This window comes from Lepisma saccharinum, chromosome 1 (genome assembly GCF_977018435.1).
Source record: "Lepisma saccharinum chromosome 1, izLepSacc3.1, whole genome shotgun sequence".
Lineage (NCBI taxonomy): Eukaryota > Metazoa > Arthropoda > Insecta > Zygentoma > Lepismatidae > Lepisma > Lepisma saccharinum.
Window position 1 is genome coordinate 116,251,420 of NC_139229.1, and position 20,397 is coordinate 116,271,816.

A 20,397-nucleotide genomic window follows, 5' to 3' on the forward strand; every position below is an offset into this window, starting at 1 on the left:
CCATTAGTCTAATTCTCATCGACGCTAGAAAAGGTAGGAAAGAGATAAAATCCAAGAAACCCAAAACAAAATCGTCCATCTTCGTAAATATACCTGCTTCTGCCCACACTGTTCACACTCTCGCTCCTCCTGGGGTTGTTAACTGCGCAAGATTCTGCGACCCCCGCTGGAAGGTTTGTCGTTGCCGCTATTTTCCAGTTTCCGAACGGAACTAGCTGGACAAACACGCGGGTTCGAATACGGTGGGTGATTTTTTTCAGTTGGAGTTGTTGCGTATCTGGTTTGGTAACTCTTGCTGCGAAAGTCAACTCGATGCGTGTACGTTGTGGCCGGACGTTAGAATCTTAGCGATGCGTGTGACTGGAGTTACGTTGGTGCCTCTGTGGCTAGTTGTGGCGAATGGTGAGTAACCTGTTTCTATTTTCTCCCCCTCCCCCTTATCGCGCTTTGGCCCAGGTGTGGCGTAAGTAATCGCTTATGTGCAAGTACCTATTTAAATTATCCAAGATTTCTGATTGTCATCTACCAGCCCCATACGATCAACTTCTAAATTGGGTGAGGATGGCCTCCTCAACTCAAAGTATCCTAGAAGTAAAAATGGTCTCTGAATTTCTCCTAAGGCTGGTTCAAGTCTTACAATTTACGCACATTCAGGTTCATAAGTAACACCCACCGTTATCTATGAATTATTGACTATAAAATACCATGAATGTAATACATATGCAGAATAATTTTTCTGGATTAATAACAGGACACGCCCCCCTGTCCCTAACTTCAGTACTTTTACCAGTCACTTCAGAAAATGCTGGAGTAGATCGTTAATGAAGGCCACTAGCGTCTCTTCCCATTTTACTCTTCCTTCTTCCCAACCTTCAGCCTATCGTTTACCAATTTGTTCAATACACATATAATTCAGCCAAACTTAAACACTTAATGCTACCGGCCGGCTTCTGTGGCGGAGGGGTTAGCGTATCGTGCTAGCGTTTGAATTATGATTAAGGCTTGGCTGTGTGTTTCTTTCACCATATGTTCCATCATTTTATTATTTGTTCTCATCACCACCATTAAACAGAAAGGTTAACCCAAAATAACCAAAATAGAGCACAATATAATTACATAAATTAGTGAAAATAATATTTTAACTGTGACCTATAGGAGTCTTGCTATTTTCTTTTAATGGGGTTGGACATTTTGGTTGGAGGATAGTATTATTTTTTTCGCACAGTTACGCACAATAGCATATCTTAAATACTCGAGCCTCCCTATTGTAGTAGGATGCTGTCGCTTTGTAATTAAGAGGTTCCTGGTTCGATCCCCCGTGGAGGCGCATTGCACAATGGTTCGTATCTCACATTAAACTGTAGGTCCAGTACCTAAAATCTGCATGAGCATAAAGAGACCTAAAACAAACTTCTTGAGAAATTAAACATAAAATTTAGATTTACGTATTAAAATATTAGTAAAAGCAAGAAGCGGGATTTGGGGTGACAAGAGGTCTTTTCTAAAGTTATCAGAAATTAACATTTTTTTTAAAGTGTGTCGTAATTGACACGACAGGAAGAAGATAATACATGCGGTTCATATCATTCCTCTCCGATGAAAGTCTAACAGAAAAGTCAACATGGTAAATTTTTGGAAGACAAAATGTACAGATGTACAAAGAATTATCATGTGCAATGGTAAGAAAATACAAATATTACACAATGAAAAATAGGGCAGGTTATATCGGCTTTAGAACACGAAAGTAGGGACCCGTACGACAATATATGCTGGTATGTAAAGTATACTTTTAAGGTAACATTCTACCAACATAGAGCATATATATATATATATTTCCGTTTATTGCAACATTCTGATCATTATTATCAGGCATTATAAGCTCCAATGGGATAGGCTTATTGATCGCATACATATTTTTGCTTTTGTGCGGTTCCGAAATCTACTACGGCACAGTTTTTCTTCGTTCAGCATCATGAACAGCATGTCCAATGGCCAGCCCTATTCTTGGCAGCCACTTCGCGACCTTCCTTTGTTAGTGTTTTCCCGCTAATAGGTTTCTTCCTGTTGAAATTATGTAGTTATTGCCTGTGCTGCGTGACATTTAGATAATTATTTGATCAATTATATACGTTATTATACTTATGTTAACAGTTCAAAATAGTTTTATTTAAAAGGACAGCACAGACAAAATTTAAAACAAAAAGAACCAACATCAACCTTGTGTGTGTGTGTGTGCCTATAGGAGCAACTAACGAAACTATTCTAGAATTTTAAGAGTATGCAGACTGTGCTCTTTACACAGTGGCGTATTTATGGTTTTATTTGGTGGTAACGTCGTAGCCTTGTAATCCCGGGTTCAGTGCCTGCTTAAACCACATAGCGGTTCAGATCCCACTTTAAAATTTAGGTCCAGTCCTTATTAGCCTTTCTGTGCATAAAATGGCCTTAAAAAACTCAAACGACTTTATTTGGAGGGCTAAGATTTTAAAGCAGCGCCAATTATTATTTTCTTTGTATTCCATGATCGTATCGCAATTGAACCTCAGGTGTGTCCTTCTATGAGGGAAAAATTGAAGGGGTTCAAATTATTCCCGTTTCTTTAGTAAACATTTTGTAATAATTTTAGTATCGGAATAGGGAGACATCAAATTGGAAACTAAAGTGTTTGAAAGCATTATGAATATTTTATAATTTTATATTTTATTCCAGCGCATATCTTACAAACACACCAACCCCCTAAGGCTTAATTTATAATAATTTTAATGATGAATTTACGTTTACATTTCTCAAAATTGAAAATTATGGATATAAATTTCTGCCTCATCATTTCCACTAAGATCATTTTGTTCACAATCTCTGCATAACTAGTTCATTATCATGGTATTCACTAATAATTCAACCTTAAATTGAATAATATTGAAATGGAGCAGTTCAGATATTTACCGAATGAAGGAGGAGAGGAGAGATGGAAGAAAACTGTTTTCAAAACAATTTGAATGTGGATTGAAGACATCGCAGGCAAAGGAGATTCTTCAGAAAGATTTTCTGTTTATCCCGAATATGCTATTTTCTGATCCGGATCCTATTCTCCCAGCTGGATGAGTAACAGGACATCCAATAATAGATTGCAATTCTCAGAGGATATCTGGTCTTGTACGTACGTACGTTCAGCATTCTGCTACACTACGGCCAGCACCGGTGTAAGAAAATATGTGTAATGTAACATTTTTTTGTACGAGGATAAACGTGTTTGCACATTGCTTTCGTCACGCACTTTCAGTACAGCGCAAATTTTAGGACAAGCTTTGGTTAAGTTGGTAAAGCTAATTGTAGGTAGCAGCTTCAGACAAGTAGCCAGGCCCGTAGCTAGAATTGATCTCTAGGGGGGGCTCACGGTTTATCAGGGGGGGCTCACGGTTTATCAGGTGACTTTTTTAAAAAAATGTTTCACATTAAATAAAGGCAAGCTATTTTGTGTGTGTGTTAAGGGGGTCATTAAGTTAATATAAAACATTAAAGAAATAGAAATATAATACAAAGTGTTGTTGAATACCCTCTTTTTCAATATCTTCTAAAACACGGTCATCTCTCGAAGTGTTAATTGAATGCTACTGACCTCATTCCTTACTAAACACTTCATACACTTTTGATTACACAAATATTTGTATCCCATATGAAAAATGCATGTTACTTCTCTCTTCATAAACTTTTGTCTTCTCGTTTAATATCTAAGAAACTAAAAGTTAAAATATACAAAACAGTAATTTTGCCTGTAGTATTATATGGATGTGAAACTTGGTCCCTTACATTGAAAGAGGAACATAAATTGAGAGTATTTGAAAATAATATCCTTAGGAAAATCTTTGGACCTAAAAGGAATGAGGAGACAGGTGAGTGGAGAAGGTTACATAATTTAGAACTACATAATTTGTATTCATGTCCAGATATTATTAGAATAATTAAATCAAGAAGACTTAGGTGGGCAGGCCATGTGGCACGAATGGGAGAGGAAAGAGGAGTTTACAGGATTCTTGTTGGGAGACCTGATGGTAAGAGACCTGTAGGAAGGCCAAGACGAAGATGGAGGGACAACGTTAAGATGGACCTAAGGGAAATCAGTAGGGATGGAAAAGAGTATATAGATCTTGCTCAAGATAGGGAAAGATGGAAGGCCTGTGTTGCTGCAGCCATGAACCTTCGGGTTTAAGAAGGCTAGAGAGTTAGTTAGTTAGGATATGAAAAATGCACAATATTCAATAATAGTGACTACAGTACATACCTCTGCCTTAAAAAAGTTGGAGTCGGCGATTCTTCATGTTGTTGAACCTGTGAAGCAGTCTCGACATATCTATGTTCGATGCTCGTTTCTTCTCAAATGCCAGAAAAACAAGATTTGCCAGACGCTTGCTGCACATTGACAGTCTCTGAGGGCTATTGATGCGGGTTAATACAGAGAAAGTGGATTCACACAACGCTGTACTGCATGCAAAAGTTCTTATGCCAGCAAGTAGAGCATAAGTGTCTTCGTAGGCCATTCTAGTTTTGTACAGTTCTTTAAAAGTATCAGGGGAATCCAGTTTCTTGAGATATGCATTGGCAACAGTTAGTTCCTCTTTTGACGGAATAATAAGTCGCCGTTATTGGTAAAACGTCTATTTATTTCTGTTAGCACAAGATCTAAAGATTCGTAGAATATTTGTGTGAGAGATGTGAGCTTTTCCTCTCCTAGGACGTCAGTGATAACGAAGTCTTGCAACTGTGTATTTCGTTTTCTCTTTCTTGTGGTGTGCTCAACAATCTCGTCATGAATTCCATCCTCTTCTAGCAGTACATTACTTTCTTGCAGAATGCCTTCGTACACATCTTCCTGACGCATGCTCCTTAATGTTTCTGTGGCAGCTTCAATGATCTTTCTACCAGCATCCAAATGAACATTACGTGCTTGAAGCATTTTATCAACTGGGCTTAATATTTCAAGGATCTTTTTCATGAACACTAAGCAAAACCGAAACTGAGGTTTGCTAATGACTACAAGCAAACCAACACTTGCTGCTACGTCATCCCCGTTAAAATTTCCATTTTTCACCAACTGCAAAACATGAATTATATCTCTGCAGTTTTCAAATATTGTTCTCGTCATTTTTAAATGTCCTGACCAACGTTGTTCTAAAAGTCGCGAAAGACTTCTCCCCTCGTATAAAGTGGCAACTTTTCCCTTTTTTAGAAAATTGTGCAACATGGAACTCTGTTCGAAAAAGTGTTTAATTGGAGAAATTTCATCCACACATTTAACAATTACCAGATGTAACCGATGGTTAAAACAATGAACGTAAGGAATTAGACGCCCAAGCCGTTGCTGGATTAAAGCTTACACACCCCCTTTCTTCCCACTCATAACTGAAGCCCCGCCAAAAAAATGGCTGAGCAATTTCGCACTATCCAAACTATATTTCTGAAAAATATTTAGTTTTAGATCTGCAAAAGACTCTGCATCAAAAGCTGACAGTGTTTCTATGCACAGAATTGATTCCATGACTGTCCCATTCTTTACATAGCGGATTCCTACGGCTACGTTTTCTCTGTTGTTTTTATCTCGTGTACCATCTTCAAGCAAAGTATACAAAGGAACATCTGCACTATTAATGTCACTAACAATGTTTTCACGTACGATGTCAGCCATTATTTCAATAATGTCATTTTGAATTTCAGGGGACAAGTAAGATGCGTTTTTAGGCACCTGCTTAAAACAGTCTGCCAGTTTCTCATCTTTTCGAAGCGTGAACTCGAAAAGATTTCGAAACAGGCTTTGTTCCTCATGTTCTTCTAAGTGGTACGTTCCCCTAAGAGGCAATTCGTTTATTGCAAGGAACTGAATAACTTCAGCAATGCTCTTAATATAATATTGATTCTTTTCAAGAACATTCTGATTGACTAGTGTAGAAATAGATTTTCCCACCAACGAACGGTTTTGCTTTTCTGCCCACCTTGACATTGCTTCTATGTGTGTAAGTGTCGCATCATGTTTCACTAGCCCTGCTTTGGTTTTATCGAGAGCTGCCTTCCAGTTCTTAAAACCTTTAGATGTAAAGGCCACTTCTTTGCATCCGAAAGGCCGATATTGTCTACAAGCATAGCAGAATGCTGCATCTAAAAATTGTGAATACTCTAACCATTTGAACCTTTTAAACCAGTCACTTTGAAAACACCGTCCATCAGCATTTCGGGGGTAATGTTTGAGTTTTAGCTGTTTAATTTCCTCACCTGGTCTGGAAATGTCCTTCGCTTCTGTAGGCAAGAAATCCTCTTCTTGATTGGAGGCAGCCGTAGATGGGGAAAGAGTAGGTACGGTGGTCGCCGTGGTCAAAGATTCAGATGTTTTTTAACGAATTATAAATTTATCCATGATGCTGGGGAATCGTTAAAATATCACAATACTACACACCAAGGACGAAACATGGTTATATTATTCGTCACTAAAACCACTCACCATCACACGAATCAGTTTTACGAAGATACGAAACACAATAACACCCGCGCAAACGCGAAATCTTCTTTACACGAATGAAGAACTCAACAAAGTGTCTTTGTCAATGTTTTTCCCCGACAGGGCATGGGCAAGCCCTTATATTCCACCCCCGACCGGGCAATAAAACTTCCCTTCGCATAACTTGGGAGCCGATGACCTTTGATGCAGATGGAAAGGACCTGCTACAAGGGAAAGCCGAAAGAGGGGGAGCGAAGGTGCATAGATCCCCTGTGGAAGAAATTTGGAGAACCTTCTAAATACTTCCCGTTACTTAAACTTCGGTTTATAATCAAGATGAACAAATGTGATAGCTGCTCTTCATGTACTGTGAATTTATCCTTCTATCAAGTTATGAGCAAATAATATCCACACTCTACATTTTCACTTGTCACGGCAAACAAATTATGCAATAGTTTTACCTAATACCAGGGGGCTGACGACAACGCCAGGGGGGCTGACGACAATGCCAGGGGGGGGCTCAGCCCCCCCTGGCCCCTGCCTAGCTACGGGCCTGCAAGTAGCTAACTGCTCTCTCATTTATATAGACGAAGAATTCGATGCTAGATCGTGCTGCTACTATATTAAGTTACAATCTTAATTTGATTTTAACCTGAGAAACACGACAGGTGAATAATCAGTGCTATAAAACTAGGATTTTTTTAAAAAAGATGATGCCGACAACAGAAAATATGTCGGAACTCAAAAAACGTGCATAGTATTTGTTTACGTTACTTGCAATGTTCACAATTTAAGTGCTTTGCGCACGACTGTAATTGTTGTTAATAACTGACTTTTACATGATATTAAACTCTTCGGCAAGGTTAGTAAATATGATCCTTTGCTTTATGCTGTATAAACATATATCGAGAAGAATAGTTATTAATTTTTTTTCGGTTTCAAATCTCGCAACTTCTACGGCTTATTTATAGGAATTATAATTTTGAAAAGTGTTCTAACGAAGAAAAGGTGACGAAAACACAATTGGAAAATGTCTGCGAAATTTCTCCAATTCCAACACCCTCCGTTCTTACACATAATCTCAACCAGGGGAAACAAAAACGTGGTATAGTATCTAAATGTTAGCATTATCAACCTACAGCAACGCGGAACGTCCAAAATGACACCAAGTTTAGTGCTCTTTGTTCATAAACATATCCTGTTTTGCCCCCATTGGAGCTATCCTGCGTTGCGTTTTTATATATAAATTATTAGCATGTCATTTTTGGAAACGTATGACTTGCTACGTTGACAAGAATATTTACGAAACACATTTTTTTGTCGATTTGAACGAGAAACTCTTCATTTAGGTGAAAATATTATTTGAAGAGTCACTCCATTGCTCTCCAACCAACTAAATGACGAACGAAAAACTCTACGAACCCTACTATGATGGTGCAGCCATCGGAAAGGTTAGGTAGTGAACGCCCCATTTTGTTGTTTTTTACACACTAAATGTATGAAGATCGTTGGTAAAGGCAAAGGGAAGTATTTAGAAAGTGGGGGTGTGGTTGGGACTCTCAGGTCAAGTTCAACATCTTTCTTTGTAACGTTCAGATTTTTATTGTTATCAATGTTCTCAAGCATATTCTCGAAATTTTGAGTTCTTTATACGAACTGTACTACGCAGGTGCAGACCAAATGTTACTGCTAACTAACTCTCTGGCATTCCTAAACACGAAGGTTTGTTGCCGCGGCAACATTATTACTATTACGTAAATTGATGACGAATTGTTGGTTTTAGAAGTGTCATTTGGATCGAATATATACAGAAAATTTACCACCATATAATGTTGGAATTCCGGTCGCCAGTGTTTTATCCATGAGCCCACAACATCCCATAACACCCCCTAAAATGTTTCATAAGGGCCTAATTTATGGTTATTTGACTATAAATTTACCTTTACACACGAACTTACACCGTCAGACGGAAAATTCTGGTTAAACCCCTGCCAGTCCCCCTTTAATCTGCCTGTCATTATTTCAATCTTCTTCCACCAAAATATATGAAATCACCGCCACTGCACAACTTCAGATTTAATTTAATTGGGAGAGATGCACTGCTTTATTTTATTATTTTTTTGACTTTGCTCTGTGCCGAAAATTCCGCTAACAGACATGTTGTACTGGAATTCCAGCAGGATCCTTCCCATCCGAGAAGTTGCAACCTGTTAGGCCTTGTCTGCTGAGGAGAGGGGGTTGGGAGCTGGAATCCCCCGATGTTTGGTGGAGGAAGTCCCGTCCTCTTTCCTTTCTTTCTTTCTTAAAGCACCTTGTTAGGATGTTGCAATCGATGCCTCACAGTAGACGAGAAAAAAATAGGGGAATCCGAAAAAACAGCAAACATCTCTTAGATTTCTCCGTTTCCCAGTTTTCTTCATTTTATTGGACATCCTTTCTAGAGCCTCGCCCGCGGGTCCTTTGGACCATCAGGGACTGGAAAAGAGAGCAACCACTCCATTCCAGAACATTTTCCCCCCCTATAATGCTGGAATTCCAGTCCGAATGTAAATACAATTCGTATCGGAGCCGGTGGCTAGTCTTGAATAAAAAAAATCTAGATTTTTCGTCCTTTGTGTTGAATTTTAGCTCACGTCAGAGCTATCTGGATGAAACGTCTGCTCTTTTTCAAAAGAAAATATCTTCAATCAATATCACTTCAGTCGATGGAGATTTGATGGACGAAAATATTATGGCGCGTCAGCTATTTACCGTGTTTCAAGTTCGGAAATTTCTCCATGACATGCATCCTTTTCAGAAGGGGAATTATGTGCCATGGAACAGAAATAAAAGGTGCTGAAAGAATACAGAAAAGTGTTCCATAACGTTGTTTTTATTATTGACTCAATATTGATCATGTATTGACTGGCCAATCAGAAAACCAGATTATTTTTACATAGAATCAGAACTAATGATAATTTTCCGTTATTACAGTATTATTATTATTATGAGTATTCTATTTTTTCGAAGTAATTTGCATCGCATTCTAGTATAAGTCATACCATAAATACTATGAGCTTAGTTTTTTTAAGCTCAGAAAATGTAGGCTGTACAGAGTTACGAAAATCAACGAAATTTGGAGCGCGCATCGTAGGGAAATGTTTTTCTTCGTCCACCATCTTGACTGATTTCGGTCGAATGCACACTTCAGTACAGTTGACGAAGGTATATAGCAGCTGTATAAATACCAGCTCAGAAGACTAAATTTAGCCTATTAGAGTGCTAAGAAAATTGGAATCAGGCTACTTTGGAATCTTCAACTAGTAACATCTATATCAAAACACTTTTTTTATTGCCCATTTGTTAGCTCGAGTTCGGATTATCCCGTGAATCCTTACAATTATTTTGAAAAAGCATTAAAAGAAAGGAAACATGTGATATTTGGAGTTGTCACAGCACTACCGTGCCCAAAGTCAACATACATACAAGGAGTAAATCTGCATTTAAACCCTTCACCACAAGAACAAGAATGCACATGAAACAGGCATCACCAATTTGCCATGGAATTCCTCGGCTCTCTCCAAAAGCCATGAAGCAAAAGCCCTGAGCTCTGCGATGAATCCGTTTGCATGCAAAAAATCATCTCCTGCCATTGTCCTGCAGAAACCATTGCAATCTTGCATTCGTTGATTGCGGCACGTAGTTCCCCCACCACTTTTAATTGTGCTCCTCTGCTGAATGGTGAAACCAGATGGACCTGGACTCTCGTTCCAATTTCTAGTTTTTTTCCCTCCGTGCTTGTGTCGGGAAGCGCTTATTGCGGAGTTGCCTTTATGCTAAGCGGTACGTGCTTGATCTGCTATTCAGCAGCTTTTTCCTTTTTTTCCTCTAATTTTTTTCACGTCCTTTTTTTTCCATCTTGCATTGAATTTCAACTCGTGTTGATGATGGCCGCGCTCTTTGGTTTGATGGTTGAACTCATTGCGCTAAAACATATTCTAGAGCGCCAATGGAAAATAAGATAAGCGTGAAACAAGAATCCTCAATCTGGAAAATTTCTCATCCCCTCTTCAAAATCAATCTACTCAAAGCTTCGGAAAGGCTGGGAGAAATGGAATGGCATTACACATTAAGTTACATTGCTAGGCATTGAAGGATAAAGTTTCAGGAAGAGTTGTACTGATACTTTAGTGTAGAAGGTAAGAATACCTTATACTTCTATTATCTTAGCAACTAGGTTTGGTGTTCATCAAAAATAATATATAGCTCTATTTATTATGGTAACCTGTTAGGTCACTATAATATTTCAACGCCGTGCGCTACAAAGTTAACAGTAATAATAGGATGGCATTACACATTCAGTAACATTGCTAGGCATTGAAGGATAAAGTTTCATGAAGAGTTGTACAGATACTTTAGTGCAGAAGGTAAGAAGTATATGTTTTCATTCTTTTTAATCAGTACATCCTAGAAACTACCATATAGTTTTACGATTCTCGGCTTACTTGAACGACAGCCAAATTGGATACGTATGCTGAAAATGATGGATAGTAGTTAGCTTCCAATCCAAACCTTGGAGGATCGAATTTGTAACAGATATAATATTCACAAAATACAATTCTTTCCCAGAATTCAACAATGTATTGCTTTGAGCCAACTTTAACTTCGTTATCAAAATAAATTTGCGATGGACTGGAGGCACATAGTGGTTTGGATCCCACTATAAGCTGTAGTCCCAGTCCCGATTAGCCTCTGTGCATAAAGTAGACTTAAAACACCAAATCAATCAATCAATCAATCAATCAATCATTTCATGGGCAAGTCCCTTTCAATCTATGCTGTTGTAATCTTCAGTTATCTTTTTTCAGCTATCTATTATTGTTATTTTTATTGCGTATAGTAAGCATTGTTGGTTTTACTTGTTTCAGCGCTGGAAATTTGAATGCTCTTCCATCTATTTTAATTTTGTACAAATAGATTTCTGGGTGGGATCAAGTCCAATACTCTTCCATAGATGCTCCACTGGTAGAGTGGGATGCATAAGTATTACCAGGCAAAATATCAATCACCTAATCATTGGAAATAGGTACGAAGCAAGAGAAAAATGACAGCTAATGGTGATTGACAATTTACCGAGCAATACTCGTGCATCCCACTGTACTCTGTTCATTTTTATACCACAGTTCTAGTTCCCATCCTGGATATTTTACAGTATCAGCAGATGTCTGTGACTCAATGGTCAAATACTTGAGTTATCCATATCTTTAATAGGGATTAGAGATCGAAGATATGAAAAATTAGCTTGGTTTCAACTGTCAATGAAATTTTTTATAATAACAGTAGAATTATTTGTGGCAGTGAATCATTTTCATAGGAAGACCTATGCTGAACAACGAATGTCACAGTTCTATTCCCATGTGTTACCTGCATGTGCTTTGAGACCTTGTGGGTCATTATAATTTCTGTTGATTTTGTGCATTTCCTTTTTTCTGTTGTATTATCTCAGAAATATTTTTCAATTTACATTTTCTTCCTTATCAACGTTTCTGATGAACCAATTGTTTTCAAAATTTGAAATGTGTTACGAATGGCTTCATTGTGCGATATATTTAACAAAAGTGGGCTAATTTTATAAAACTATGAAAAAAGTATTCGTGTAGCTGAATCGCTAAGGGTGCATCGCAAACTGTCATATTAAAAATGCAAGTTCATTTAATTAAAAAGTTTTCTTCTCCATTCGGGTGGAGGATGGACTAACTAACTACGGGGCATCTAACGTTCTCACTATTTATACCTTATTCTTTCAGGAATTTATATTGGTTTTAATACTCGATACGTTTTCATTTTCACTAGAGACCTCCGCATAATTTATTTGCAGATGAGCCACAAAAATATGCTATGATACTACTTCTCCCCCTCCCTCCCTCAAATCCATTACAAATTCCTGAAAGAGGATTTTCTTTTAGTTTCGGGTTCTCTTAGTTTCAACACACACCATCAAGATACTTTGCAACTTTTGCTTTAATAACATAATGAGTGGGATTGTGGGAAGTTACTGCGGTCCAAGAGCAGAGAACAGGCTGAGGAGTAACCAGCGTTACCAGATCTCCATGAATAACTGTGTTGTTGAATCTTAATTTAAGAAATATATTTCGACCTGTTGTGATGGCATGACCAATAAAGACCACATTAATAATTCTTATACCTTATTAGCTTAGCAACCAGGTTGGTGTTCATCCAAAAGAATGTATAGCCCTATCTATTATGGTAATCCGTTAGGTCACTATAATATTTTAACGTCGTGAGCTACAAAGTTATCAGTAATAATAAAAGAAGAAGAATGTAGAACAAGTTTCAACCATCTTGATAAAAGGAATTTTGAAAAACATCACCGTTTGTAGTTTGTACATAAGGAAATTAATGTTAGCAGCCTCTCCAACTATTCAAAGAAATACAAAAAAAAAAAAAAGTTCGTGAAAAGAAAGGATTCCAAACTTGTATTTTCGAGTGGATTTTATTAGTTTCAAATTAATATTTACAAAAATGTATTTTTTTTTCAAGAGACGTGCACGCAATTTCTCCATATTTATGCATTGAAGTTACCAGCATTTAAAGGCATAAGTCGTTATAATTATGCTTCTATTACTTCCCCCCCGGATCTTGGATTTCCTTGGTGGATTCGCCTTTGCCATTGGGAAAAGAGGCTGTTAGTTTCTTCCTACGTTGTTACTCCCCTTGGGCAGAAATCTGAATCCATAATCTTGTCCTCCGGCGCGGGTTTTCAACCATGAGGATCGACTCAGTTAGCTACAAATTGCGAGATAAAGTGGATATATCGTCCCAAAACGCTAGTTTTGCGCCCAGAATTTATAGACATACGTGATCAGTTCAGTGGCCGCCTGCGGGGAGGATTTGGTTGCACTGTCTGTGGTCGGGGCTGAACGCAAATGAGTTTCGTGCTGAATTAGATCTTCCAATTAACATTCACAATTACAGAGCTCTGTATGTATGAAGTGGTAAATCAATGCATGATTATAGCTCCACACACTAGTTGGTAAAGGAGCACTGTAGTCTTTTTACTCTGTCTTCTGTCTAATTCGACGTGAACACAGAAGCGCGCACGCCAATTTAAAGTTATTGAGAATGTTCATAAATTTAATCTACAAATATGCAATAGAACTATACCAACAATCCAAGAAAGTTTTACTTTTAAAAATTAAGTTCTAGAAGATAATGAAAATAAAGTCTCAATTTTGATTTAAAGCGTGCATTACACACATTCACCTATGTAAAATCCTCCTTAATATAATCCTTTAAGTTTTGGAGAGCAGCCCCTATAATTTTGATTGCTTTTATGACATTAAAGGCTAGTGGGTAGCCAAATGGTTAGCGCTCTCGCCTTTGGTGCAAGCGGTCCCGGGTTCGATTCTCGGTGTGAGCCCCCCAATTTTCGGCGTTGACCCAGAGTCGTGTGGACAATTGGGGAACGATGGGACTCGATGCGTTGACCATGTGTCACCCAATGAAAAAACCACTCATGCAGGCCTTGCCCCTTAGAGTCCTGTCGAGCATGAGACTTATTTTAGATTAATTTATGACAGTAAACCTAGAGATTAACTTAGAAAGACCAAAAACCAACGTAAAATAAACAACAAAAAGATTTGATCTTCGAACTAGCGTGTTTCGCAAACTAGTAACATGGAAGTATTTTATACAAAGACAATTCTGGAAGAGGTTTGTATCGGTAATGTACTGAGAAGTGCTTGATCGTTTGCATATGTTGGGGAAACTGCAGTTTGGGTTTGGCTGAAGTATTATTGTTGTGGATAATTTTATACGAATACCAACTGTCATTCTGTAGCCTAAAATCAGAAATCATCTAATCGGCTATTATGAATCTGTACTATGAACCTTCTTAAGCTACATGGAAAAATAATTTGTTCAGGAAATTCCTCCAACTCACTTGTTATTGCCTACTGGCATACACCATTCTTTAACAATGGGAATTTAAGAGTGTGCTCTCAAGGTCTCTGAAATCAAAGCCAAGTACGCCCTATTTTCTTCGGTGATAAAATAGAAGCCTCCCTTTCGTAAGAACTGATCATAATACATAGAGACCCTTGGATTCTTCCGCTTTGATCGAGGATGAAATCAATGAAAGCTATTTTTTTTTCAATTGATCGTTTAGGATATTCTTCTACAAATGAGCTCCTTCGAGATTCTCCTTGCTTACCTCTTCTCCAATCAGGCAATAGCTATTTGGATCTTCCCTGGAAAAATCTTCGAAGATACACCTCCTTCTTCTTCTCTGCTCGTTATTTTCCGATTGAAGCATTTTCCAATTCCGTCTGTCTGAAACTCGACACCCCGAAGCTGGGAGGTTTTCTGTCGCCATTAGTCTTATTGTCGTGGGTGATAGTTTGTCTGACATTTAGACGTCCCCTCCACGACACTTCTGATTTGCTGGAAAACTGTTTTCGACCAATAGGAAAACAATACTTCCAGTTACTAAGCTATAAAATATAAACTAAGCAACAGCTGTGTGCATGGGCAAGATTTAAGAATGTTATTCGCAGAACAAAGTTATTTCTGTTTTTCGGGTACTAAACGCTTTAGAAAGGTATAGCATATAAAAATACGTAGATACGGACATTTTGAAAGATAAAATTAGGACTGAGCCGATACCACTTTGAACCGATACAGATACCATGACCGATACCCACCGATATCGATACCAATACTTGTATAATTCCAGTTTAGAATAACAAAGGCTAGTTACCGAGGCATACTAACTCATCGCATCACATTTCTTTAATGACATTAAATAACTTACAAATTATTATCATGTAGCATTATAACACTTTAAAATATCTTGTGATATTTGGTGTGTTTTTTATGTGAACTTCTCTGTAGACCCAGAGGGTTCTAGGTTGCTAGGTTCAACCGATACCACTGATATCGACCGATACATCGGCATCGGCTCAGCCCTAAATAAAATATTTTATTTCTGAGCTACCACTTGCTACAAATACAGCGATTTTCGAAATAATTTTTCTCCCAACCTTTTGAAGGTTGCAGTGACAACAAAGGGGGTTATGAGTAAGTGTCCCACCACTCCCCCGTAAAGTAAGAAAATTTAAATAAATAAAGGATCCTATTAGCAGAAATACACATTTTAGGTACGGTGCTATGGGACTACCACGCCAAAAAAGAAAATATAAGTCCCCACGCCTCCCACTAGTATATTCCTGAGTCGTTACGGAGGTAGGGGGGTACTACTCGTTGACCAACTTTGATTTGGTGTGACTTGATTAATTTTATTTCGCATTTCTGCAACTTTTAGCTAATTGCGAAGATGAGGATGAATGAAGGGACAACCACAAACACATATGGAGAGGACACAAGTACCACGGAGGATTATACTGACCATGGGTCCAGACGCCAGAGCCCCGTTAGTCTTGCAAATGCAGTTCAGGGAAACGAGCTTGACATTTGGGTGTCTTGAGTAAGGGTCACCCCTTACTTTGGGTTCAACGCCATGGTTAACCAAAAGTGTCAGAAATTCGACGTAAATTAAGGAAAACAGGAATCGCAATTATATTAGAAACATAAGTGAGGATATGCCAATATCACACTCGACTTTAAAGTAATGAACATTTTATGCAGGTTAAAGAAAGACCATTGTGCCATAAATTCTTAGTAAACTCTGAAAACGATGAGGTGGAAATGGGGGCAAATTTTGTCTTAAATTAGTGACGTCAAGTCATTAAAAATGAATTGCGTTGGTCGTCATAACGGGAAGTCACATTAAATGAACGAAATTATGCAGTGGCGTATTAACATGCATACGGATCGATGCAAGTGCAAGGGGAGTGAAGAGAGCGGCGCTTTTCATGTTTCCACAACAGCAAACTGAATTAGGCTCCAAGGGAAGCGAGAGGAAAGAAAAGGACACAGCTGTTGTATCCTCCTCTTCAAACATCACAATTTGATTTTCCCGCGAAGGAAGTAGCAAGTGGCCCCTTGCTGCGATTGCTCGAAGTGCTTAGAGAGAGGAAAAAAAAAGAGACTCGGAGTGCCTTTCTGGCGAAAGCCAAACACGCCGAATGTCGAAGAGATGTCTCTACCAGCTATTTTTTCCCCTCCTCTGCCTCTGGGTGAACTTGGGTCAAGTGAACTCTCTGAATAAACCACTCCAGCCTGTGCGGAATCCAATCTGTTCCCTGCAATAGCCCGCGGCGCCGGCATTTCCACGATCTCGCTTACGAACCTCCGTCATAGTTGATTTAACTCTTGGATCTGTATGGAAAAAGGCAACAGAGAGTGAGGAGCAGGCGGGGAGGAAGAAAGCTATCGTGTTTTTATTAACTTCCCTTGCAACCAGCTCCGTCGTGAGAATAAAGTGACGAGTAAGTTGCCGAAAACCTAACTCGCCAAGTTAGCATTACGGACGGAGCATATATATTTATCGATTAAGTTGAGGTTCTTAAACATTATATCTGCAGAAGGACTTAATTCTAATGTTCGTGGGTGTTCTAATGAGTAAACAGGAACATTTATAAAGTAGAATATGAAGATTTATTCGGAAAGACGTGTTTCGGTGAACAATGCAAAAGCCACTCCATGCTCGATGTACAGTCACCGGCAATAAAAGTAGGACACCTAGATCCTGAAATACTTGCTATCCTGTAAGGCGTTACGTGTGTTGCCTACCTCTACGGCGGTGGTAGAAGTTGCCATTGAAATTTTCCTATTAAAGTCCACTTATCGCCGTAGAGTTAGGCAACCCACGTAACGACTTGCAGGGAAGTTAGTACTTCAGGATCTATGAATGTGACTGTACAGTAGATTTTGTGAAATATGAAATGAATGAAGTGTATTTGGATTAATATACGATGCCTTGCTTCAACATATTATTATCATAGGTTCCGGGTTCGAGTTCCAGACTGGTCCTTTATGACTTACCCTTTATCACCAACTCCACTTAAACACTATTCATCGTCCTATTAGCAGAACAGTAACTCCCTTCAAAAAACATAATTGATTGGTTAATTGCGACGATGGGGATGAAAGCTGATGATGAGATGGGTGAAGAGACATTCACAAGTATATAAGAATTTTATATACTAAGAGTATTTTACTGACTGTGAGGCCAGACGCCAGAGCCTCGTTAGTCTGCAAAATGCAGTCCAAGATATACTACGTGAAGGGGGGTTGATATTTTCGTGTCTTTAAACCCTGCAAAAAATTAATAATAATCATAATAAGAATACAGGGTGATTCTTATAGAACAGGCCTCATGAATTTGCTAATAATGCTGCAGGTGATACATATAAGAGCTCATAATTACGACATAATAATCCGTGGGCTGTGTTAAGTCGAATGGTGTGCAGATGATCTGACAGGTGGCATCACTTATGCTGCAAGGTTAAATGACACATTGTGGTGCAAGGCGTCAGGCCCCAAAAATCTCCCGACCCTACCAGCCCGGATTTCTTCTTGTGGAGTTTATTGAAGGAGAGAGTGTATGCAAACAAACCGCGTACGTTACAAGCATTGAAGGACAACATTTCTGCTGAAATCGGGAACATTACCGGAGAAACACAGCGGCGAGTCAAGGGGAATATGCAAATGCGGGTGGAGGCTGCCTTTTTGAAAACGGCGGACATTTTCAACACACACTCTGATCACAACGGGACATTATCCAAGGTACGTCATGTATAAATTACGTTAATATCTGTATGGTATATTTCATTTTGTCGGGCCGTTTCTATAAGAATCACCCTGCATAATAAAGCTGCCGATAAATATGATGATGGTATTTATAAATACGACTTTTCCACAAAATCCAAGTATTCTCTCTCTCCTCTTTGTGAGATGAGTTTCTAACGTAAGCTACCGTAAACAGCGTCCGGGTTTGAAGCAATCGAGTTTGTAAACGCCAAACCGACGTGGCTTTTTGGCTGATACACCGTGAACGAAAGTGCGTGTTACTAATGCACTGAAAGTTCCAGCCCTGAAATAGCAGCCGGGAACACTAATTACAAAAGCATCGTATTTACCTCTCCGTATCCTAAGCTCTTCTTCATCCTTAACCATCTGCTACGTCAACACCTTTAAAACATTAATGTTTTCAAATTCGACGTGCGTTGAGGTAAATGGAGAGTCCTTTCTCCTTTGAAGGATAATCCAGAATTTTCCTTTAATCGGAGGCTGCTAATGTTATGAACTGTCTAAGGGCATAAGAAATCTGATGGGCCAAGCGAAAAAGATCTAAAATGCATACAGAAGATATCTTGAACAAAGTAATGGGAGGCTGGAAGGTAAAAGGATGATCTCTTGTGAAGTTGATGGATGTCTTCCAAGAAATATGCACTCTCGTTTTTGTTTCATTCTGTTCTTTTGTCTCCCTGTGCTTTCAGCTATTTTAAAATTTAATTCTGTAATACGTTCGCTTCCTGTTTATTTTTGGATGTTGTAGAGCGCTCTCTCGAACGTTTTAGAGTTTCGACTTCCAGTTTATAGCTATCGGAGCTTTTCAAAATACTTTCAAGACCTCAGTTTCCAGCGCGAAATATTCTCTTCTTTGTGCGTTCTCAAGTAGTTTTCATGCTGTCCTTCATGTGCGATTTGAAATAATTCCTATTGGAAGTATATTCTATTATACGTATATACAGGCCCCATACATAAACAAGAACACACACATTATGTATGCAGTATGTACAGCCAACGGCAAAAAAAAGGAACACCTACATCCTGAAATGCTCGCTAGCCCGCATGGCGTTATGTGTGTTGCCAAACTCTACGGCGATGTAAGAAGGTCGTTACAAATCTTTCTTTTTACACTCAAGCGAGAAATCTAATATGCAGTGTTTCAAACGTCACGGAATTTTAACTTTGATCGATTCAAATTCGAAATCCATAAAACATACTTTCATCGGGATTTTTACATTTCTACGTTTTTGTAATACTTGTTGGCTAATTGTCAATTTGTGCCGTAACCCGCTATAAATTAATTAATGTGGAAATGTCTATTTCGGGAGAGAAGAGGAAATTAACACAGGAACATAATTGTAAGTGCACGTGGAGCACTTGTTTGGAAAGGGAAAATACATTTCATGAGTGAAGTAAAAAGTAAAACTTCAGTGGAATATTATTTTGTCCTGTAATAATTATCCATCTTGCTCAAGGCTTTCCCCTTCTACAACAATACCTCACGATAGATTACAACTTCTGTGGATATAGACAAGGTGTCTTGCTGTCCTCCTCGATAGTGCAGTGGTAATGCTCTCGCATTGCAATCGAGAGGACCTGGGTTCTATCTCCGGTGAAAAACCTAAGTATAATTGTCGAAACAATCTTGTAATTTTATAAGTTATAAAAGGAAGTGATACATATGAAAAATGGTGAAATAAGGGAGAAATGTAGAATATACCTGAATATGAACCACTGAATCGGAATTCTTAATTCCAATTTATACAATGAGAGGTTACGAACAGTTATAATTTTCATGTGTTTAGACAGTAGTAAAAATCACCCAATCTGTGTTGTCTTTTTTGGAAATTGAAACAGTTCTATCCAAAGGAAGAAAATATTGATCCCTAGAGACCTGTAAATGGACTCTAAAAGTAAATTACTCCCCTGTGCTTTGCAACACGCCATGAAGGCGTACAGGAGGTGTGGAGTTAGGGCCCCACACTTTCTTGATCAAGGCCGAATGTGGGGTACCCACTTTATACGACGCTGGGTGGGTGCGGAACCGCTTGAACAGGTAGAAAATATCCCAGTTCTCGCTCGCCGGGAACAATTTTTAATGGTGTTTCGTAAATAAGAATGCATAATTAGATTGTTTGTGATGCGTAAATATTATTTTAATCGGCAAAGTTAAATCGCTTTTAATTTGGTCTCTTATTGGTAGCCGCAGAGAATGTACA

The 20,397-nt window shown here is 38.5% G+C and overlaps 1 protein-coding gene across 1 annotated transcript in view; it reads left to right on the forward strand.

Annotated features, from left to right (window-relative positions):
• Positions 1-250: 250 nt before the first annotated feature.
• Positions 251-20,397, forward strand: part of LOC145986913 (neuronal acetylcholine receptor subunit alpha-7-like) — a 98,423-nt gene continuing 78,276 nt past the window's right edge. The window contains exon 1 of the mRNA XM_083121381.1: positions 251-402. Within this exon, the coding sequence (XP_082977507.1) occupies positions 351-402 (52 nt within the window). The 5' untranslated portion in view covers positions 251-350. The remainder of the gene's footprint in view (positions 403-20,397) is intronic.